The sequence below is a fragment of the Oryzias latipes genome, chromosome 10 (assembly GCF_053564925.1).
Source record: "Oryzias latipes strain Hd-rR chromosome 10, Olatipes_Hd-rR_3.1".
Lineage (NCBI taxonomy): Eukaryota > Metazoa > Chordata > Actinopteri > Beloniformes > Adrianichthyidae > Oryzias > Oryzias latipes.
In genome coordinates, this window is record NC_136246.1 from 17631611 (window position 1) to 17654735 (window position 23125).

At 39.2% G+C, this 23125-nt stretch overlaps 1 protein-coding gene across 4 annotated transcripts in view; it reads left to right on the plus strand.

The window, feature by feature from the left end:
- Positions 1-21862, plus strand: part of jakmip1 (janus kinase and microtubule interacting protein 1) — a 34767-nt gene extending 12905 nt beyond the window's left edge. The window contains exons 1-19 of one of the 4 annotated variants that reach the window (XM_020706551.2): positions 9560-9636; positions 9734-10244; positions 10944-11098; positions 11386-11518; positions 12581-13435; positions 13833-14300; positions 14396-15733; positions 15832-15918; positions 16056-16187; positions 16370-16486; positions 16667-16789; positions 16861-16917; positions 17004-17492; positions 18081-18311; positions 18452-19088; positions 19732-19862; positions 19987-20040; positions 20113-20274; positions 20829-21862. In XM_020706551.2, the coding sequence (XP_020562210.1) occupies positions 11456-11518; positions 12581-13435; positions 13833-14300; positions 14396-15733; positions 15832-15918; positions 16056-16187; positions 16370-16486; positions 16667-16789; positions 16861-16917; positions 17004-17492; positions 18081-18311; positions 18452-19088; positions 19732-19862; positions 19987-20040; positions 20113-20232 (4902 nt within the window). In that variant the 5' untranslated portion in view covers positions 9560-9636; positions 9734-10244; positions 10944-11098; positions 11386-11455 and the 3' untranslated portion in view covers positions 20233-20274; positions 20829-21862. Of the gene's footprint in view, positions 1-76; positions 191-871; positions 1019-1169; positions 1341-1799; positions 1860-2813; positions 2943-3078; positions 3208-3747; positions 3832-4575; positions 4639-5547; positions 5647-6422; positions 6525-6605; positions 6660-6738; positions 6805-6929; positions 6999-7125; positions 7204-8035; positions 8246-9316; positions 9383-9559; positions 9637-9733; positions 10245-10943; positions 11099-11385; positions 11519-12580; positions 13436-13832; positions 14301-14395; positions 15734-15831; positions 15919-16055; positions 16188-16369; positions 16487-16666; positions 16790-16860; positions 16918-17003; positions 17493-18080; positions 18312-18451; positions 19089-19731; positions 19863-19986; positions 20041-20112; positions 20275-20828 lie in introns of those variants that run through there. The other 3 variants (XM_020706552.3, XM_023959127.2, XM_023959128.2) reach the window with 3 other exon arrangements.
- The last annotated feature ends 1263 nt before the right edge of the window (positions 21863-23125 follow it).

The following is a 23125-nucleotide window of genomic DNA, read 5'->3' on the forward strand; positions in this document are numbered from 1 at the left end:
ACTACCTGCCTGCATGTTCGCCCGTTCTCAGTTTTTGTCTTCCTCTTCCTCCTCTCCCCTCCCCTCTGCTCAACAGGAGGCGGAGGAGCGTGACACAAGGAGGTTCCAGCTGAAGATCGCAGAGCTCCATTCAGTCATTAGGAAACTGGAGGACAGGAATGCACTGCTAGCAGATGAGAGGAATGAACTGGTGAGCAACACGTATGCATGGAGTAATCACGTGATTTTAATAAATGCACTGTCAACACAAAATGTAATAAAACATAGATTATAACATCAATAAAGTTAAATGACATCCTCCAAATCCAGTGAAGGTACGGATACAAACAAATTACACATTGTTAAGCTAACAATGTTAAGAAAGCTACATAGCTAGCATATCCCAATTCTGCCTGGCAGCAAGAAGCAACCCAGTTGCCAGCCTGAAATTCTTCCTTTCCCCTTCAGTGATCAGTCCCAAACTTAGAAAATCTGTTGTCACTTTTCTTATCTTTTTTTTCACCCTTATTTCTCTTTTTTCCACAAGACCTCACTATGGCCAGCAGCAGGTTGTACACTTTAGAAGTGGCTTGCTCTAATATCCAGCTGTCTTAGCGGAGAGCAAGCTGACTTTGCCACAAAACTTCTACACTCCTTTTACAGGCAACCCTGCCATTTCTGCAGGGTTCTCCCTGGAAATTGTGTGCTCTGTGACATAGGCATTGTTTTCTGACTCAGACCTGAAAGTAAGACTAATAATTTGAACTATGTGAAGGCATGCACTTCTAGTAATCTGGTAAAATGTGTACAGCTAATGTAGCCATAATGTAGTTTATCCTCCAAAAGAACCTTTGTTAAACTTAAGATGACAGTGTTTCATTCCTCTCTACAGTTAAAGCGGATGCGTGAAGCAGAGAGTCAGCTGAAGCCCATGTTTGAGAAAAATAAACGTCTGTCAAAGAAGAATGATGACCTCCTACAAACATTACAGCGCATGGAGGAAAAACTGAAGAACCTGAGCCGAGAGAATGCAGAGATGGTGAGATGTTACAGTTCAGTTACAAACATTCATTTAAGAGGCAATACAATACGTTTTCTAGTCTCAGAAAAAATTAAATTATGCAAGAAATAAAACCTCTACTCGCTTCTGGAAAAAATAAATTGTAAATTGGTCTTTGTCCATTGCTTAGAAGGAAAATGCCTCCACCTCTCGGCCCCCCTTACAGCAGCAATCCACCCACCCCCAACTGAAGCGGCCAAGCTCCCTGAGCGACCTTAGCCATGCCCATGAAGAACAGGAGCTGGAATTCATGAAGATGCAGATTGCTGAGCAACGAAGCATCATTGATGAGTTAACACAGGTCAGACTGTTATTCAGAGCACTCAATGTAAAGAGTCACTTTTTTCTGTGGTAACATTTTTCAACTCGGAGTACTCGATTTACCAGCCATTAAAATGTCATCACACTATCATCATCATGATTCATTGAAATAAAGGTTTATTATTTTTGAACTTTTGGTTTAGATTTTTTTAACCATGCACAAAAGTTTGACTCCAGTTATTTTTTCTATACATTTATATTATTCTCACATAGTTCTATTTACATAGTAATTTTAAAACTTTTTACTTTTTTACTGTTGTTAAATACTCTTTTTTTACAAGAGCTATATTCATTTATTGTCTTAGATTTGGGAAAACAAACTTAATCTAGCAGTGATGTGCAAATTTTGGGTTTCAAAAATATTTTTTTAAATACTTATGAAACTTATTAAATGTGCTAAGATGTTAGATTTGTTCTCAGAGTATAACGTGTATTTTAGGAAAGAGATCGACTGGTGATGAGCAGGAAAGTCAGGAAGAAGCCCTGCAAGCTGCTAAATGTAAGTCTCCATCATGAAACATCTGTTAATCTAGTCATGTGGAACCAAGCAACCACTCTGCCTGGGTCTGATGAATCCACAAGGAATTGGTGTTAAAGTGTTTGTGTTTAATTGGACTCAGCAGACATTGAGGACTCTCTGTGGATGCTCTACACTCCTACTAAACACATTCCCACAACATGTTGGAACAGGGTTTTTAATTTATTTTTTGTTTTAATCCTTAATTTCTTCAGTGTAGTAATTTTTTTTCTTGTGACGGCTCGTGTGTAGATGTGGTGAAAGTGGTTCAGAACATTTGTTTGGATTGGAAAAAGTGGTAATGTTTTTGGCAGGGGCATCAGGGGACAGGCTTGGTTGAGTGATGTTGCTAGGAGGAGGAGTTTGTGATTTCATGATGCATGCAATTCTCCTCCTTAATCTATGATTAAGCTCAAACAGCAAGAGTGTAGTTGCAGACAGCGACTTGGCTTTTACACCTTCACCTGGACAGATTTCTCTTTGTGGAATCTAAATTATATTTGGATTACCAACTCAATAACTACATCTGTTTTTTTCTGCTTGTATCAGTGACATAATTGTATTTTAAGCTAAAGCTTTATTGTCAGTTTTTGTCATTTGTGTGCGAGTCCAAGGAAATGTTGTTGGCCTGCAGTACACTTTGCAGATGAAGTGCTATGGTCAGCAAACTTGTAGGATTTCCGCTGAGCCTCTGTGTTTTAGTTTTTAAGCCATGAATGAATATGTTCTTCTTACGCTTTATTTTTCCTCCTTCATTTGCCTGTGTGCTTTAGTCTGTCTGTATTTTTCTGGTTGCCAGGAGATGACTTATAAACACGATGGTAAGGACACAGTGGGATAAAGGACAAAAATTATGTCTTGCACCAATGTGGTTGTGTGTGATTGAGATAAATAAAGTATTTTTTTTCATTTGTTCTCTCTTTTTTTTCTGTGCAGAGAAATGTTGTGGAGACATATTTTGGATTTGATGAGGAATCGGTGGACTCCGAGACCTCGTCTCTGACCTCCTACAACACCGACCTTACAGACCGCACCCCTGCCACTCCTGAGGAAGACTTGGAGGAGGCAAGAGTCTACATTAAAATTAATGATATTAGAAAACTATAAGAAAAATGGATAAAAGTTGCAAAGAAATTCATAATCAGACGACAGTATCTATTGACACAAGTAAAGTTTAAAGTCTGCGGCTCCTTGATTGCAGAATGTTTCCCGTGAGGAGTCGGAGCTTCGATTTCGTCAGCTCACCAGAGAATATCAGGCTCTTCAGCGGGCCTACGCCCTCTTGCAGGAGCAGAGCGGAGGCTCTCTTGATGCTGAGAGGGAAGCCAGGGTTGGTATCTTCCTTTTAATGCCAATGCTTACTTTGATCTAAAAGATAAATCAGACTTTCAAATGAAGACTTTAAATGAATCGTTTTTATCTAAATGGTGACTCATTCAGCTGCTTTTAGCTGGTTTGAGCTTAAACCCTTTAAATTAGTTTTTAATGCTGCACAACTCAATCAAAATCCATGTCATTTAAATTCATACTCAGAGAAACACCTCAGAGCTGCATCTGCCTGAAACAAGCAGAAGCAGATTTGCATTTCTGGGACCTCCTTCAGCTGATGCATTGTTCAGTCTGATTGGTTTGCCTCTTAACATCACCCACAGCTTACATGGAATAATTAAATAATGATGATTTCTCAGAGACAGCTGAAGTTGTTCAGCAATAACTCCTAGCTGATGAACTCACATCACACAAACTGTGAACTTTAGCTTTCGTGAAATGAGAACACGGTATCTTCAATGCAGAAAGGTCTGAAAACAGAATTTGAAAATATAATCAAAAATATTGCCCACTTGACTCATGCAAATGTTTCCTCCCACAGACACGTGAGCAGCTGCAGATGGAGCTCAGCAGCTGTCAGTCCAAGATCACTGATCTGGAGAAGGCCCTGGCTGAGAGGGGCCAGGTAAAAAAGCCTGGGGATGGGGAAAGGAGCTCTCTGATGCTGCTCATTTTGGCCCTATTGCATGTTTGTGTGGCTGCTCTGCTTCTGGAATATCTTTACACTGACCAGGTCCATCGCAGGATTTTATGATGTCACTTCCTGTGTGGCTGCATGCTTTGCTTCCCCTGCTGACTGTCACATCAGAGCACTTCGAGCTCCTGATTGAATAAAAATGTTTCTATTGCGTCAAAGAGCTACAGAACCTACTGTTTTCTGTCTTCGTTGTTTTGAAAGTTAAAAAGCAGAGCATCAATGCTTAAGCTTTGAACCTTTTTTTAACATAAGGACAGTTAAGGATGTCATTGTCTAACCTGTTCATGACTAAGAAAAAAGTTTGTTTATGGATAAATATTACATTTGTTATGAAAATGTATTTTTTCTGTTTAATTCATGTTGCATCTCTGTGTGATGCAGTCCTTTTGTTAGGATTATTTTCTGTTTTCATTTCAGATTGCTTGTTGTTTTTTATTACAGGCTATTGCTTTTGTTGCCCGTGCTGGCTGCTCTTTTGTGTTTTTCATGCTGGGGAAATATATATTTTTTCTGTGCTAAATTTGCATGCATCTTTCGGAATAATTTTAGATGATATCTGAACAGGAGTTGTGGCTTCCTGTCTTTTGCTACGGTCACATCGCTTTCTCTATCATATCATTTTGCTGCTTTAAAATTTTATTTTGCTGTTGTTGTGTTTGGTTTTGATGGCAGGACTCGAAGTGGGTGGAGGAGAAGCAATACTTGATCAGGGCTAACCAGGAACTGCATGAAAAGGTAGATTGTACAGCTTCTAGCTGCTTTATCATTAGCTGCCTTATTTTACACTGTTTATGTCCCATTAATGTCTATAACCATATGTTTGATTAAAGTTTAGAAAAAAAAAGTTATCACATTCTGTTTGTCTCTATTCTTCACTGTTAAGTTGCAAAAATGTTGCAATTCTTTTGCCATGTAAGATCTGCAAAACGCTTAATTTGCAGAAATGACTGTATTATAATAAAGAAACAGTTAGATTTTTAAAGAATGCTTTATTGGATTCTTTAAAAGCTTTTTCCGTGTAATGTTTAAAACTGGTCTTTGGTAAGGGCCGTGCTTTTTCCTTACGAATATAACATTAAACACTAAAAGCAATAATAAATAAATCTTCATTTGTTATGCTATGATATATTACTACTTTTTCTTCTATTAAAATTGTTTTAATAAAAATGTTAAAACTTAGCTTAAAATTTCTAAATGGTCAAATAAAGTGGTACAATACCATCATCAGCTTGCCTAAGTACTACATATAATGCAAATTCCTCAAGAGGTGGAATCTTTTTTATTTAAAGAAAATGATAACTTTCAAATTTATTTAAGTAATGTTTTATTCAGTACATAATATAGGCAGCTTAAATAATTTTATAACTGAGATATTTCACTCATTCGTAAAAAGAAATTCAGCTTGTTTAATTCTTTTTTAGTTCTCATTCTTCAAATGATAAAACATCCCAACTTTTCTAGAATTCAGGTTTGAGAAAAACAGTTGATAATCTAGATTTTACTGCAACTTTAATTAATGAACGATCCAAGACACATATATTGCATATCAATATACATACAGTTTTTATTGGAATTAAAATGACTCCAAAACATCTTTGAAACTGTTCATTTGATTCAATTCTAACAGTTTTGGGGTGTTTGTAGATCCATGTGTTGCAGCAGACAGAATCCAGTTTGCAAGCTGAGGTCCAGGACGCTCGGGACCAGAATGAGCTGCTGGAATTCCGAGTGCTGGAGCTTGAAGTAAGAGACTGTACCAACATCAAAGTTTTGCCAGGAGGCAACAACAGTCTGGACTCTAGGCTTACAACTTACATACAGTGACCATACATCTTTTGTTTTTGACTTGACACAAAGCAGTTCCTTGTTGTTCCCTTCTGTGTTTTCCTGTCTTGCATGGCAGCTGTGTGCAAACCCCATCACTGAACTGGATATTTTAAAATTAATATTGTTTTAGGATGAAAGTTCATTTTTTATAAGTAAATAAATATATATTTATGTTCACCATACATTTTGGACTCTTATTTTTTTTTTTGTGGTCATTTTTGCATGGTTGTCATTTTATTTTACTTGTTTTCAATTTGAAATTTTTTCAATACAGAAGAAATTTAAAGAAAGGAGATTCAAGTAAATGTGATGTTGTCATCTGACACAACTCAATCAGAGATCTGTCGTTAATTTAAATGCATTCATGTTGTATGGTTATGTCACTTCTGCATTTTTGTCTCCATGTCAGAACAATGGCAGTTTTGGAGCTTTTTTATGTTTTAGCATGAGGCCCTGTTTGTTTATCTGTTTGAAATCTTTGGGTTTACATCTCCCTCGTTTTGGCAGATTCTGACCAATATTTTCAGTGTCATGTAAGTAAATCCTCATTTCCATTTCACTTTGTGCATCAGTGATTATTATTTATCATTATAGCTATTTTTAGCGTTTGGCTATGCATAAACGCCAGTGCCCTGTTGAACTGACGTGTCATAGAAAAACTGAAAGGATCATCCCAGTTTTTGTTTCTTTAGGAACGGGAACGCAGATCTCCTGCCTTCAATTTACACATGTCTGCCTTTCCTGAGAACACCAGCAGTGCTCTGCAGATCTACTGCCACCAACAGGGAGTCAAGGTCTAAAAACAAGAAGCTTTTACTGTTCATTTTGGGGCTAGATTATATCATGTCAGTGTATTGATGTGCCACTCTGTGCAGGATGTAATCATTCCTGAGCTGATGAAGAAACTAGATATTCTGGGGGACAATGGGGTGAGTTTTTTTACTAAGTTTTTTGTTTTAACATTTTCTGAAAAACGTAATTGAGATTTCTATCTGCTTGCTCCTGAAGAACCTCAGGAATGAGGAACAGGTGGCAGTGATCCAGGCAGGAACAGTGATATCACTCTGTGAAAAGGTAAATGCAAAGCTCATCGACTGAGAAGCAGTTGAGACACTGCTCAGTGTAAAAGATTGTAATTTTCTTTAAATTCCTGGAAGTTAATGTGTTAAAGTGTACATTCAGCTTACATTTCTCACTAGTGGTTGAAGCAGATTGACAGCACAGAGGCTGTCCTCACACAGAAGATGATGGACCTGGAGAATGACAAGGTAACAGAAAGTTTCACTCATATTTGACCACATTTGTAATTATTAAGCAAGCTTCCTAGAAGTTGGGTAGTATTTGAATCCCTGGATTTGTTGTTATTAACGAAACCATTGTTTCAAATTGTTTTAGGAGCTTTTCAGTAAGCAGAAAGGATTCCTCGAGGAGGAGTTGGACTACAGAAAGCAGGCCTTGGATCAGGCATACATGGTTGGAAGCTTTAAGCTGCACTTATTTATTAATATTTTTATAAATAATAATCAGACTAATGTTTACCTTTGCCTGGTTTATATAAAGAGTATCATTACACACGATAAATGATTAGCAAAATCAGCTAAACAACATTGAGCTAAACAACATTGTCATTATCACATGGCGCATAAAACCTTTGGGATACTAGTAATTTTCATGAATGTAATGTTCTTCAATTTGTCACATTGTGTTGGGATACTGCATCTTTTATAACTTCAATTCTCAATTTTGCTAAGAGGCTGAGTCACAGAGTTGGCAGTGTGGTATTGTGGTTATGACTTTATCATTTTATGCTATATGACGGAAAACACTTTTTTTGTCTATTCAAAAGCTAAGTCTATTTGAAATTCAAATACATTTTTTATTAAAGGGTTTTAAAGGTTCTGATTATTTGTTTGCTGTTTTTAAAATTATTGTCTTTGAATAGAGAGTATTTAGAGAAGAATAAACTGGTCACTTCTTTTGAAATTCTAACCATTTCATTTGCTCAGTTTTGTTGTTGGCGTGCCTTCCAAAAAGCTTGGATTTTAAATGTCATATGCTGTATTTTCTGGGTGGAGCTTGAGTGTTTCTAATCAAAAAATGATTGGCAGCCAAGGCTTTAACCCAAAATGTTGCCAATATTAAGTGGAAGAGTGTTTGACATAGTTGCCACGGTCACAGTGATGTGTGTCTTTGTGCGTACTTGTGTGTGTCTGTGTGTGCCCCCTGTTCCTGCCTGTGTGTGTTTCTGCATGTGCATGTGCATGGCTGTGTGTTTGTGTGCGTGTACACATGGCTGGCTGTGCAGAGGATCGAGGAGCTGGAGGCCACGCTGTATAGCGCTCTGCAGCAGGAGCAGCCAGCATGCCGGGCGGTGGCCGAGTCGCTGACAGACAGTCAGAGGGAGGAGCTGAGGCTAGCCGTGGACAAGCTGCGGCGTCAGATTCTCCGGCAGAGCCGGCAGTATGACAGTCAGATCTTACAGGAGCGCATGGAGCTCCTACAGCAGTCTCAGCAGGTAAGGCTCAAAGCAGACCCAGTTAGGGTGTTAAGTCCTGCTAATCCTCAATCTGACCCCCTGGTATCTGTCTGGTGTGACAAAAAAGATGCAGTATCCCCGTCTAGCACTTTGTCTCTATGTGTGTATGTGTGTGACTCACTTGACATGAGAACCCCCTTCTCCCCCAGTGTTCCTCCCTCCAAGCAGTCCTCTCAATGGTTTTCCATCCACGTCCATGTATTTATTGTTCATTAACTCCATCAACAGCCACAACTCTAAACATCATGACTTAGGAACTCTGGCATCTAACCTTTGAACAACATTAACAACCCACGCCGATGAAAATGGTGTTTTTGGTGTTTTTACCATGTTCTTGTGGCATTTTTCTGATGATACAGGACATGTATAAAGAAAATTAAGCTTAAAATTGGATTTCTGAATAGTTCTTTATTCAAATTATTGTGAATCAGGCGCAGATGGAGAAAGGTCGTTTGAAAACATTTGTAGTTCTAAGGTAGAAGCTAAAAAAGGTGGGGCACAAGCTCCCTGCTCTGCTGCATTCTGATGCATCCACGAATGTCTTTGCTTCCCTCATCCAAGCTGGCATTTGGCTCAAAACTGGATTCCTCAGCATTTTTTTCCCCACTGGTAATGTTAAGTTGGGGGTGTTAAGGGCTGTAGGCTAGTGGGAGAAAATATAAACAGATTGATAGAAATGGGGCCAGGCTTTCTCCTCAGCAGCAGTCAGAGGCACTTGTTGCTATGCAGAAACTATGTGCTAGAAAACAACACAGATGTTTTTTATTTTAGATGCCTAATAATGGCATAATCATGATTAAAAGGTCACTGGAAACACTTTTACAAAAGAGGATCGGAGTGGGGCTTTAAGTCATCAGAACACATTTGACCTTACTAGGTCATTTATGCTCAAATAGTCCCCTCTTCTGTTCAGTGAAGTCTGCTTGTGGGTTGCTATAGCAACTCATTCCTACCCTATTAAACTTAACTAGGATGGACATAATTGCTGTTGCACAAGAGCTTCTCTTTTACCCTTTGGGCAGCATCTAACCCACTGTGTTTGTGTTGCAGAGAATTAGAGAGCTGGAAGACAGGATTGACTTGCAAAAGCGACAAATAAAGGATATAGAGGAAAAGGTACAAACTCATATTTCCTTGGTTTCTTTTCCTAGTGATAATCGAGCGAGTGTGTAAAATATCGAAAAGTTGTTCTCATCTGCTTTGCCGATGTGTGTTCATTTTTACATTTTTGACACCTCCCTTTGTCTTCTCTCTCTTTTGTCTCCTGCTTTCTAATCTTTTGGATTCTTTTAGTTTTTGTTCCTCTTTTTGTTTTTTTCTTTAGCATTTATTCTATGGCCTTAATGAAAGTAACATCACATTCACATCAGGTAAAGCCATCAGATCCCTATTAAGCCTACCGTTAGTTACAGTTTACTTCTTCTTGAAGACAAATTATATATTTTATCTCTATTTTCTTTTTTGCAGGTATTAACATGTTGTGGAGGCAAGAAAGGATAAAATAAAACCTGTATTTAATGCATTTGTAGACAGTTCATTCAACCTTATGGCCTTTTTGATAAACATGCACTTTTGCAAAAGCCTCTTCCTCACAATGCTGACCTCTTTATAATTTAATAAAGAACCGTGATAAGGTCAGGGTTTTTTTATGTATTATCAGTGGTGTAGTGGTTTTTGAACATGGAGTATAGAGCTCTTTTGTGAGAAGTCAACACATAGATTTATATAAAGCAAGCTAAATTTCGAAGATGCAGTAGCAACACGCTGCAGTCTCAGAAGAAGGAAGGCCCACTTGGTGCACTAGAAAAGAGAAATAAAAAAAAGGCTGAGTGAAGGGCTAAGCAGCCGTCTGCCAATTGGATATGGAGGATTCTGGCAAAGTCCGGTTTCTCTGCCGTTTCTAAGGAAACAACAGTCCAACAACAGTCCACACATCAGACTCAGCGCTAAAAAGAAGAGAGGACAAAACTACAATCAGGTTAGTATTCAAACTTTCTTGCTTATTTTGCAGATCTGTCACTGATAGTTTCTAAATCAGAAAATTCAGAGTCACATTTATGTCAGTTAACAGTTCCCTCTGTATGCAATGCAGTTTCAGCCTAGATGGTTACTAATCCTTATCTAATGTGCTTCAAAAATACTAGTCATTTTTTGTTATATTGACTAGATGACTAATTTGCAGAGGCCCATGGTTGACAACATAAAGGCTGTTATGGATGTTATCGTATTTGGGTCTTGGCACACTTGAAATTTAAAAGATGTCTACATTTATTGGAACACTGAGTTTGTGCACTTCAGTGGGACTCCATGATGTTTTAGGGCAGCCATGAAGGAAATGTTAAACATGCCCCAAAGATTTTGGGATTGGATGTTTTATGAGAGCTGGAACAGTAGATTAGGAAGGATTAGGATGAGTCAGAGGTGAGGCTGGGTAACCTGAGACACGGTTGCTCACAACATCGTGCTGCCAAGCTGTTGATATGTTTAATAATGGATAACTTTATTTTAAGGTTATTAATGGAGTGCCTGTATTTAAAGTTTTGTGTTTGTGCATTTTGATTGATTCGATTATTTAGTTAAAGAACAGCTGGAATAAAAAAAATCTGTTACAGTTTAGTATTTTTTTTGTTTTTCATTCGTTTTCTGCCATGGTTAAAATTAACTTTGTTTGTTTCAGACTGAGAATCAGACAACTTCGTCAGACACAGCGGGCCCAGAAGGAGCACAGTCACCACGGTAACAGACTCAGACTGCAGGTTCAGAAAAAAAGAGTGGAGGTCTGAAAAAGAAAGACGGTTCAGCCATCCAGACTGACAGCCATCTGAGGACCAGGTGAGTGCCGCGGGTAGAGAAGATCCAGTGACAGACACCTGTTACTATATACTCATTTTGGTCAAGGCGATATCAGGTCTCACAAGCACACCTGACTTCACAGCACACTTGCATGTGAGCCCACAGCTTTCACGAGCAGACCTCACCTCTTCAGTTTATTTTTTATTTTTTTTTTACATTGGAAAAAGTCAATGATTTTCTTTTAAAGTTACTTTATCTTTGAAGATTTTAAGATGAATTAATACTAGTTTTCTTTTTCCCTTTGCCTTGGTGTGCTGGGATCAAAGAGTTGGAGAAGTCTTAGAGGAACTTGCTGCTTCAGCTTCCCCAGTTAACCTCTGCCTTTCAGTGCCCAGCATGCAACACTGCCAGAGGCTGGACCAGAGACTCCACTTGCTCAGCGAGGAGATCAGAAGCATGGTGAGTTTGATGCACAGAGACGAAGTGAAACTCATCCATAATATACATCCATTAAGCATGCCAGTTCTAGAAAATGCTTTGAAACACGTTATATTAACATATTATTGTAGCTTTAAGGTTAGACAAAGATCAACAGAGGCTGAATGACAAACGTTGTCAACCATCTCAAATGAAGCACTAAAAAAAAGTGATAAACACAGACAAATGATAATTTACCGCAAATGTTTTTTTTAATTAAAGCAGCTGCAAAACTGCTTAACCACAGGTCCACCCTAATGTAAACTTTTATTTGAGGAAACTGAAAGAAGTGCTGCTAACATCAGCCATAGTGTTCTAGCTTTCATGGTTTATGTAGCTTCTGCATCTTACACATTTTCAAAGCAACCATTAACATGAAAAAACATGTGCAGCCTCAGAAGGAACCGTCAACGTACCATGCCGATAAATCTGGATTTTAAAAGCACGCGGCTGGAAGCATGTGACTTTGGTTTATCAGCTGCTGCTGCTGCTGCTTCATAAATTGAAAAAGTAATATGTATTTTTTCATTGTCAGGAAAAAGCCTGGATTTTGCTTATGACAAAGCAGTTTTAACTATAAATATTAGAAGTCATTTCTAAATAATATATTTGTACTTACTGATTATTCAGTGCCCATTTTTAGTAGTGTCTGGGCAATTACATAAAGTTTAGCTTTTGTGTTATCTTAAACAGATAATGTATTAAAACATGTTTTGAGTTATGTACACCAGTGGTCCCCAACCTTTTTGTCACCGCGGACCGGTACAACGCAAGGCACGTTTACCGCGGACCGGTGGGGGGGTGGGGGGTTGAGGTGCAATGCAAGGTGTGTATCACGTGATGTTTGGTGTCGCGACTTTGACGTGCGTTAAGTGTGACGGATGTAACATAAAACTTTTTTTCGAAAAAAACAATAAAATGGAAATTATTTTTTCTTTCTGTGCGTCCCGGTGCCAAAATTTCCCGCGGCCCGGTGGTTGGGGACCACTGATGTACACAACATGTGAGTTTTCCCTCTTTTTCATGATCTGTACTTTTGCTTAGAGTCAGGAAAAGGAGCGAGGGGAGCAGGTGTGGAGAGAACGACTGCAGCGCTGCCAGAGGCAACTGAAGGCAAAAGAGGAGGAGATGAGTCGCCAGTCCCAGTATTTTGAGAACTTTAAGACTCAACTCCATCACAAGCTCAACTCATACAGGGACAGAGAGCAGAGCTTACTGAAACGCATCTACAGCTTGGAAAAGCAGCTACTTGACATCACTGTGAGTGCTGCCACTGGCATGGCATCGATGAAAGGAGTTAGAATCACAGCTGGGCCTGAGAAACAGTCGGAGGACCAAGACAGGCTACCGACCATGAGAGGAGAGGGGGAAGGAGAAGAGCAGAAAAAGGAAGACAGCGGGACTTACTGCCTGCCGAGCATGTTGCCCGATAGAGCAAAAAGTCCAGAGGGTGATATAGAAGTAAAAGAGTCAGAAAACAAAGGAGCACATGTGTCTTTTAATGATTCCAGGCTTCAGGGCTTCATTCTCAGCCTGCAGGAAGACCTCAGAGTGCTGCTGGAAAGACAGGAAGCTGGGATGACTGAGCGACGCGTACTGATGGAGCAGCTTCAGGAGGCTCAAGAGAAGAACCAGCTGTTAGCCTGCAAAATGGAGGGGATGAAGGCTGAGACTGACCAGCTGAAGCTATCTGAGACCTCCCTGATGGAGGAGGTTGAAGTTTTAAGAGAAGAGAACCAGAGACTTCAGCAGGAGGCAACTAACCAAACACCTCTCCAGTCATCCTCGGACTCTGAATCTACCCGTTTGAGTCTCTGTGCCAACTGGCCTCACAGCAGCCATAATGTTTGCCGGGCGTCGTCCAACATGGAACTAACCTCCCCAAAAAACACGGAAAAGGTGTGTAAGACACAGGAATCATTGTTGCAATAGACAGTGCTTATTCAGAACTCCACTGTAGGACTGAATGCACTGGTGAAAAATACAGAAAGAAGCTTTTATCATACAGTATAAATGATATTAATCATTTTAAGTTGCAGAATTGAAACCGGGTCAGGTCTGTCTTCCCAAATTATTTTAACTAAACTAAATCAGGACCAAAATGGGTCAAGTAATACTCATTTTTATTTGCCCATCAGGTACCGTCTGTTTTTTGTTGCACACTTATTATAGTAATTACTTCTGTTGAAGAAAATTGAGTTTTATAAGTAATCAGTGTTAGTTTATCTATGGTGTTTTTTAATGCTTGGATGTAGAGATGAAATATTTCAGACCATGTTTTTGTGTTTCTTTGCAGAACCAACCTGCTGCAGATAATGAAAGAGTGCATTTAATCGCGGTGCCACCTATTGACCACCAGGCAGCAGTAGTGTATAAACAAAACTACAAAAAAGATTTCTCTTTGCAAGCCAAATCGAAAAATCTGCCAAAACACAAAGCACCTGTCCTCCTTCAATCGTTTTTCAACAAACCCAAGTGTCATTTGCAATCACTTCCATTCACAGTTGAAACCTTTGGAAATGTTAAACTAGGAGATGTCGAGGAAAGTCTCAGTGAGGAATCTGATGCCTTGAGGAGAGCCTTTCAGAGCCTAGGGTTTGATGAAGATCCTCAACAGCAATGTGAGAACCTGAATATGGACTTGCAACACAGAAAGGAGCAGATGAAGGCAGTGACTCAGGAAAATGCTGAACTGAAATCCCAGCTTAGGAAAACAAGATGCGAGGAACAAACCACATCAGACCTCCATTCTTCAAGAGAAAAGGTTTGGTGCACATTTTGTAGGAAAAATGTTTTTGAAGTTCGAGAAAAAGCTTTAAATTTATCGAATATTTTAGTAAAACATTGTTCTCTCTGCAGATTGCAAGTGTTTCATCCTGTAATGGAATGGATTCTCCACAATCATCTCAAGATGACCCCAGTTTTGATCTCAATCAAGAAGATCTGATCCAAGCCCTGAACCAGGAAAATCGGGCGTTGGCAAACCGGATCCAGGAGCTGCTGGCTCACATTGAACACAAAAAAGAGGAAGCCAAAAAAGAACAAACTCAATTGAGGAAACACATTTCCAAACTGGAGGAGAATGGGGTCAGGCTGGAGCAGGAGAAGCAAGAACAAAGCTGTTTGATCCTGGAGCTGACCAGGAAGACTGAAGATGATCTGAATACCATATGTGAACTTCAGCAAAAGTTAACTGAGGCCGGAGAGGTGAAAGAGGAGTCACAGAGTAATGAGCTTTGGTGTCAGAATGGCCATTCGGTGCCAGTGTCAGCGCATTTTCTTCAAAACAGACAAGAAGATGATGCGGAAAGTTTAGTTACAAGTATGTTAAAAGAAAACAAAACGCAGTTTATTCAAGAAATCGACAATCTGACAAAAGCTCAACTTGAAAAACATTGTTCGGTTCAAAACAACTCGAATGGTGTGCATGTTGGTTTATTGACAGCTCAGGTGACCCAGCTCACCAATTTAGTCCAAAACCTCCAAAGACAAGAAGAAGAACTAACTGGTAACTTAAATGATCTGAAAGAACAGCAAAAAGAGGTTTCATTTTCTGTTCAAACACAAACAGAAGAAAAGCAGCAGTTAATTCGCACAATCTGGACACTCAAGGAGGAGAAAGATGGTCTCTTTGAGGCTTTGAGTAATCTCAAACAAGAAAAAGAGAAACTGACAAAGTCAGTCTGTGTGCTGAGGGAGGAAAGAGATCAGGTGCAAAGATCTACTAATGCTGTAAAACAGAAGAAAGAGCACCTAACCGGGTCTTTATCTGATCTAGAAAGGCATAAAGAGGCAATAACAGAATTAATCTCAAGCAAAAAAAGAGAAGAAGATAAAATTGCACAGACGCTGCAAGATTTACAGAAAGAAAGAGACCAACTAAGCCAGGCGGTGCTTTATTTAAGACAACAGAAAGACAAACTGGGACTGTTGATTCCAACTCCAGAGAAAGAAAGAAAAGAAACAGAGGAGGTTTTAATTAGCTCCTCTGAACAGGAAAAGCAACCTTTGCAGATAAATCTGGAGTCAAGAGAGGAAATAGAGAAAGTTCATCATTGTTTTAGTGAAACAGAAGAGAATCAGAAGAAGCCGCTGAGCTCAGTCTGTGCTGCTGGAATAAACATGGATGCTGCTGGGACAGAAGTTGATGCTGCGCCAACATGTGAGACCAGGGATGACAGAGAAACACTCATCCAGGTATAAAAAAAAAAAGAGTTCTCAGTGAACTGAATATTCCAGTATCTTAACACCTCTGACTCTCGTGTATTTATGTTCTGTCTTTTAAATGACAACAGGAAAAAACAGATCTGATACGGGAGATGACAGCTACAGGGGCAAAATTAAAAAACTCTCAGAAGGAACTGAACCACAGCCATTTAGAGGCAAGTTTCGCACAACTTCTATGTGGTTCTAACATATTGACTTTCTCTTTCATGGTTTGAAAATCATTTTTTGATTCATTCAACAGTCCCAAGCAAGACTGATGAATGCTTCACTAACCCGACTTGATTGTTTTCAGATAAAGAGGTTGTGCAGTGAGCTGTGTCAGTCAGAAGCCAGAAGGAGGGAAGCAGAACAGATGATGAGACTTACGCAGGCAGCCAGCAAGATGGAAGACACCAAGAGGGACAATGAAAACCTGACTGCCCAGGTATTTAATCAGAATGACAAGCCTGTCGCTTTCTGTCCTCTTTAATAAAACAATCACATTGAACCGCAAAGAGAACAGTCACGCCATGAATTTATTTGGGGGGTTAGGTTCACTAGAAGTTTCTGATTGAGAAGCAAAGACATGTGGAATCAAGAGTCTGCCAATGTCTGTGACTGTTTCAGGTAAAAGAGCTGCAGGTCAAAGTGAGCGTCCTGCTCAGGGAGAAGACGGAAGCTCTGTTTCTGAAGGCACAGGTGGAGGAACAGCACAGAGTCCTTGCTGCTCAGCTCAAAGCTAAAGTAAACATTTGCTTTGCAAAAAACATTTACTAAATTACATGTTTTAAACTTAAAGCCGTAACCTTCCTTCCACCTTTGAGATTTTGACACAAAAATACTAGTAATCACTTTGTAATAGTCTCACATCTTTGTCAGACCATCATAATATCTTCTTTTATCAACTCTTCTAAAATCTCACAGACTGTCGCCCTGGAGGAACTGAACTCAGAGTACATGGAGCTGAAACAAGGACAGAGCAGCAGGGATGAACTGAGCACAGCTCTGGTCTCTCTCAGGACAACTTACCAAGACATCAGAGCAAAGGTCTGTGGTTACTGAATGCTGTTTGTAAGTTTATAAAAATATAGTTATAATGTGACAATTTTCTTTTTTAGTATGACAAACTTCTTAAAAGTAAAGTTGTGACAGATCTGGATGTTGTTCCTCTGAAGGTGAGGAAAATCTACATTATAAGATTGTTTCCTGTCCCTCCTTTTAGTGTTTGGTTTACCTGACAGACACTTTTGTCCAATGACAGGCCAAGCTGGCTTCCTTGGTCCTCAAGTGTCAGGAGAGAAATGGCTTGTTACTTCAGATGATGGGGGTCATGCAGAGATGTGGCTGTATGGACCCTACGCTCGCACAGCAGGTGGAGCATCTGCTCAGTGATGTTGCTCTGCAGGACTACTCGATGGCTTTCACCCCACGAAACCACATACGGAAACAGGACGCCTGTAGTCGGTTCACACAGGAATTGATTTCAAATTTTAAAGTCCACAGTCTTCAAAAAGTAACGTGTCCAGCAGAGTCCAGCTATGTTTGCAGTGAAGAAAACAAAGATCAATGTGCACAGAAAGAACAACAGTCTTCAATATGTGTTAATGAGACCTCAACAAATCTGCAAACTTGCAGAGATTCTGCAGCAGAAACACAGACGAAACACTCACCGGATCAAAGCCCACCTGTTAAAGAGCGTGCAAATGTCCAAGGATCACCTGTACTTACCCTGGACACCAACAGTTCCACGGTGAGAAGAACAAACAAGTTGAGCACTGTGTCGGATTTTGTGCACCAAAAGAAGTGACTTCGGAGAAATGCACCTTTTCAACTATGGAAACGTGCTAGCATAGATCCTTAAATTGTAAGGAATGGCCTTCTCAGTCTTAGTATTAGGGTTTAACTTTCTCTTTGGTTGTGCTTATGGGTAAAAATTTTACATAAAGTACAGGTTAAACATATTTTATGGGCTCCCCAACAGAAAAGGGTGAATAGTTTCCGGGAAAACCCCTCAGAGACTCATGTTTTGGTTTTTTAACCTGAAATCTTTTTAGGTTTTTAGAGAGAAGTTTTGCATCTGTGTTGTAGCCATCACAACACATAGTTTTATTAATTTCCAAATACATTTAAAGAAGTTCACCTCTGCTCATGAAAAACACCTCATGGTGACAAAGAAGCTGACATAACAATCTGTAACTGTGAAAAGGTCAATTGATGCACAAAGTTCCAATTAAAGACACTAAATGTTAACATGTGGTGTAAATGATAAAAATATACTGTATTTTAACTGTCTTCATTTGAAAGTCAAAACATTTTTTTTAATTATTTTTATCTGCAGGTCTTTGCTGCCACTGAACTGATCCATGTAGGGAGTCGACCTGAGAAGCTTGAATTCAATCATCTGGACATGAAAGAGAAGTTTTCCTCGGATGCAGCCAGGCAGAAGAAATGCTTGCAGAATCCCTCCTCCCCCACCTCTTCAATCGGCTCAGGCAGGAGGTTGAGCAGTCCTGAGAAGATCCTTAACATGCATGAGGAACTGCAGAGAACACTGATGAGCACCTTTCAGGTTCATGGACACTACATATTCGTTTTTTTTAACTTGAAATTAACTTAAAACTGTTTTAATCTTCAGTTTGTTTGCAATTTTAAACCACAATTTAATCTGTGAGGATGTTTTCTAAATGTATCTTGTGTTTTTTCTCCAAGTTGTCAGAGCGCAGAGGAAGAGAACAGCATCCCAGCAGAAGACTGTCACCGTCAACCTCTGGAGACCAGAACTCCTCTTCTAGTTTGTGTCTCCCAGTTCCCTTAAGTCCACTCAAACCTTTTTCAAAGCCTGCTGCAACCAATCTGTCAGCAACCCTTTTCACCGCTGTATCATCTAGATCTGCAAATCTTAGCCCTAGCATGTCCACTAACCATCACCTTAAAGCAGTCTTTTCCAAAACCTGTGCTGCTTCAAGCTCCTATAACTCCCCTCCTGCTTTAGCAGATAGCAAACATGAATCCATCCCAGGTTCTTGCCACGGTGCAACTATATCCCCAAACAGGACAAAGAAAACCCCCACTCTCCCTAACACACATGCAGACTCTCCTCCTCTAACGGCCTTAAACTGCAATGGCATTGATCCAAAAATCCCTCCTACTACTATACCTGCCCCTCGCCCAACAAATGCCTCCGGTATTAACATTTACAGCATGACCTCAAAGATGTATGATGCACCCGCCACACATGCTGCTTTAACATCCCACATGAAGTCTCCCTGTTCATCACCTGAGAGCTCCATCAAGTCTGTGAAACGGTTCCGCGGTGCTACGAAGGAATCTTTCCCATCTAAACTAGGTAATGTGCACATTTAAGAGCTCAAAACTGCTCATAGAAGTTTTTTTTATTTGTATTTTGTTTTTGTTTTCTTTTAGTGGTTCTTACAAAAACAGCTTTGTCTAAATAAAAGAATATGAAGGAGTGGCAAAGAAGTATGAAAAAGCATAAAACACCCAAGAGCAGCTTGGTACACTCAGCCATTCATCAAACTGCGTTATTCTTACCCAGAAAATTACAAACAACGTACAAAGGGAGCAACTTGAACCACAAATTGCAGACCGAGCAGTGACGGCAACATTTGAAATCCTCGTAGAGAACATGAAAAACCCGTGTTTCTGTGCACAGATATGAGGTCTGGGTTTTGTTTTGGAAGAATATTAGTTTTCCTTTGCATTCTGCTGGGATGTGATTACACTGCCTCTAAATGAGCGCTGCTCTGAGTGTCTGTCTCGCATTAGTGAAAATGGCGCAGAAAGTAGCTGTTTGATGATTCCCTTTTTATTGCACTCACACCACAGACTGATTTTTACCTTTTAATGTGTCATTAAGAATTTCTGAATGTACTGCATCCTGTTAGATTTGTTCAGTAAGCGATGTAAATAATCTCCTGATTCCAATAAGAACGTAAATATGTATAGGATTCTTCTTATGTTTCCCTCAGAAGCTCCAGCTGAGGTTCGGTCTGTTGAGGTCATTAAGACAGTGGGCCAGAGCAGCCTCCTGATTGGCTGGGAGAGACCGGCGCTTGATGAGCTGGGCTGCAGTAACGGCACGTTTGTGTATGGATACAGGGTAGGCCTAAAGGGAAAAAAAGACAAAACAGTAAAAGGGATTTTTAACGATTCAATAATGTTGTTAATCGTTTTAAATTAAAGAAATCTTCTCTTTGCTTATTTTAATTGTGGTCTCCCCTCAGATTTTTGTAAATGGCGACTTTCACAAATCTGTTATGAGTTCAGCGTGCACAAAGGTACTCCTCCTCCATTCAGACTGAACATTACGGCGCCCCACAATCCCACAGTTAAAATTTTTTTGTTTCCAGTGCATTCTGGAGAGCATTGATCTGTCTGCTCCAGTCCTCATCAAAGTCCAAACTCTGGGCTCCAATGGTCTCCGCTCAGACTGTATCCACACCACATACAGGATGTCAGAACCAGAATGACTGTTTCCTGGTTACAGCTCTCACTGTGGAACAGATAAGCTGGTAAGTCACGTGTAATTTACCACCCATTTCTTTTTGGATTGTTGTTTCAGAATCAAAACGGATCGTTCTTAGTCATCTCATGAAAGACATCTTTCTCGTCTTCTCATCTGCCTGAAGATTGTGTCGGTCTTTAATATTTCTGTCAAGCTGGGTTTAAGAAATCAAATCGATCTTCATTTGGAAAATGTAACAGAAATTTATTAAATCCATGAATTGTTTTTTTGAAAGCACTTTATGTATTTTAGGTAAAACATATTTTCTGTTCTATTTTTAATATAGAAATTCATTATTTTTAGTGAAAATCCCACCTTTTATAGTTTAAGTCACTATTTATGTGAAAGCAGTTTTTTTCAGGATTTTGATATTGAAAGGTGACAAAATAAATCAATATTTAATAGAATCATGTTGAACAGGGAATGAATGGATTCAGTGTTTTGACATGAATACTCTTCACTTTGTGGTTAAAAACGGACACTCTTTATAGGTATTGCCTTAATTTTCCTCTGTGTTAGTGATAACACATATTTTAGCTTTCTGTCTTACTTTGTGTTTAGCCAAAGTGCCACCAAAGCCACGGTGTCTAGAATGAGCAACCTGACGTCCACAACAGCTGAGAGACGAAGTCCCGCCCGGTGCTAGAATCGCTTCATGCCAATCAGGCAGAAATACTCCCGTCACTTGTTTTTTTTTATATTTCTGCTCATAGACACGCAGCGACCTGCCTCTTGACCTCAAAATGATTACCTGCAGACAAAACTCAACCTCTGCACTCAAACATGGTCTGAATTTTGTTTTGTTTTTTTCACCACTCACAAGAAACTGTTCCAGTCCTCTTCAATGACAATGAATGGAAGCAGCAAGATGGAGAAACGTGGCACTTTCTGATGATTAGGATAGTCGTAAAATCTGCAAAAAGAAAGTTCTATTTAAAAATACTCTTGACCCCCGACATCTACTGACAAGAAGTAAGACGTGAAACAGCCTGCACCTGCTGCACACCTCCACACTGTGTTCAAACGTAAAGATTGTCCGTTGTGCTGTTTCATCAAAGAGCCTCACTGCCGCATCTGTGGACTTTACAACAGAGTCAATGAAGGCGTTTATTGTCTGCATTGAAAGGTTGCTGCGCTTGATTTTTACACATGAAGCCAAATATGCGATGGACGACTCACTCCAAAGACTGTTTTAGTAAATGCCTATAGGATTTCTGTAAAACACAGATGTTAGATTTAATCTATGTTGTGAGATTTGCACACAATCATAAAGGCTATAAGAAGAAATTTTAACAAGAGTAACTGAGGTATTTTTTTTTGTACAGAATCTTTTAAAAAATGCCAATATTTCACACACTGTACGTCTTTATTAAGTGAACCTTTCATACCTTCTAGATGTCAAAATGCACATGTCGTTTTTATTTTTTATTTTAGAAACGCACAGCACCTGTTCTATAACTTTGTTGTTCACTGCATGCAGGACTTTGAAGTGATCACGATGCAGCAGAAGTATTTTTCTATCAGTAACTGATATTGTTGGTTTCTCATAGATTCCCATTAACTATACAGAAAAATAAATGTTTAATTAATAACAATGTTGTGCCTGGTTTCATTTCTGCGTTTTTGTTTCTAAATGTTTTTTTCTTCCTTGACTTTGAAAAATGAAAATGTTCCTCTTATAAACACCAGATGGCAGCCAGTTGGGTTGAAAACCGCTGGCTGTTAAAAGAGCAGCACATTATGTGGTAATGTGTGACATGTTTTTCAGTGCTGCAATGCTGAAGAGCACAGAAAGTCATGTTAAAATAGCGTAAATGTTTTTGAAGACAATATACGTAAATATGGAATGATGATTGTTTAGAATATTTATTTTTATTTTCAGTCTTGCATGTTGGCAATTAAATAATTAAAACAAAGATGGTGAACCAGGAAAAACTGAGGAAGAAAAACAGGAAGTATAAATAAGCAGGGAGACCGTAATCACCTGCTGTGTTTGGCAGCTTTCAAAGCTCCTCTCACATGGTCGTATTCAGCAGTAAGATTGGACCTTGGAGGAGGGAGAGGATGAAGAGTGGATGTCTGTGTGTGATGGTTAGAATTCCAACCATGAATTCTAGAGTTTGATGTCCTTAGATTTTAAGCAAAGAAAAAAAAAACATGAAAAAAACATAGTGAAAATTCTTCTTCGCAAACTTTGTGATTACTTCCTTTAAGAAATTTTGCCCACAAGCCTACACTTTCCTGCCAGAGTATTGAATACAACCTTTAAGCAGCAAAAATATTTACCGGTATATCTTATCATCTCATGACATGGAAGCAGCTATGCAGGTATGTAGACATTGTTGAACTGAGATTCTGAAGTTTAAACTGGGCCTCTAAATGTAATTTGAAGCAGAAAGTCAGCTGAGGTTTAACTACAACATCTAGCTAAAACATTTTTGCTACAGAACCAAGCTTGCCAGGTGTACCCTTACCTTCATGGGGAGGGTAAGGGAGACATACACGAGTTGGTGCAGTCATGTTACTAATACACAACTTTTATTTCCCCAAAGCAAACATTTCTTCCATTTACCACTGGTGCTCCATTAAAAATATAAAACAAGTGAAAATTAACATTACAGATGAAACTGAACAAAGAATTTTCTTTGACTACTTACAAAATTTCATCAAATTCTTAAAATAACTATAGAAAAATCAAACAGGCCAACATGCCGGCCTTATAATGAGCCTAGTGAACTTTTGAAAAGTCTTCTTTTAAAGTCTCAGTCTGATGATCTATTGTAAAAGTGTTCCCAGTGGTTTTTTAAATCATGACTATGCTGTTTTTAGCCAAAATCAAAAATCTGTGTCGTTTTCTA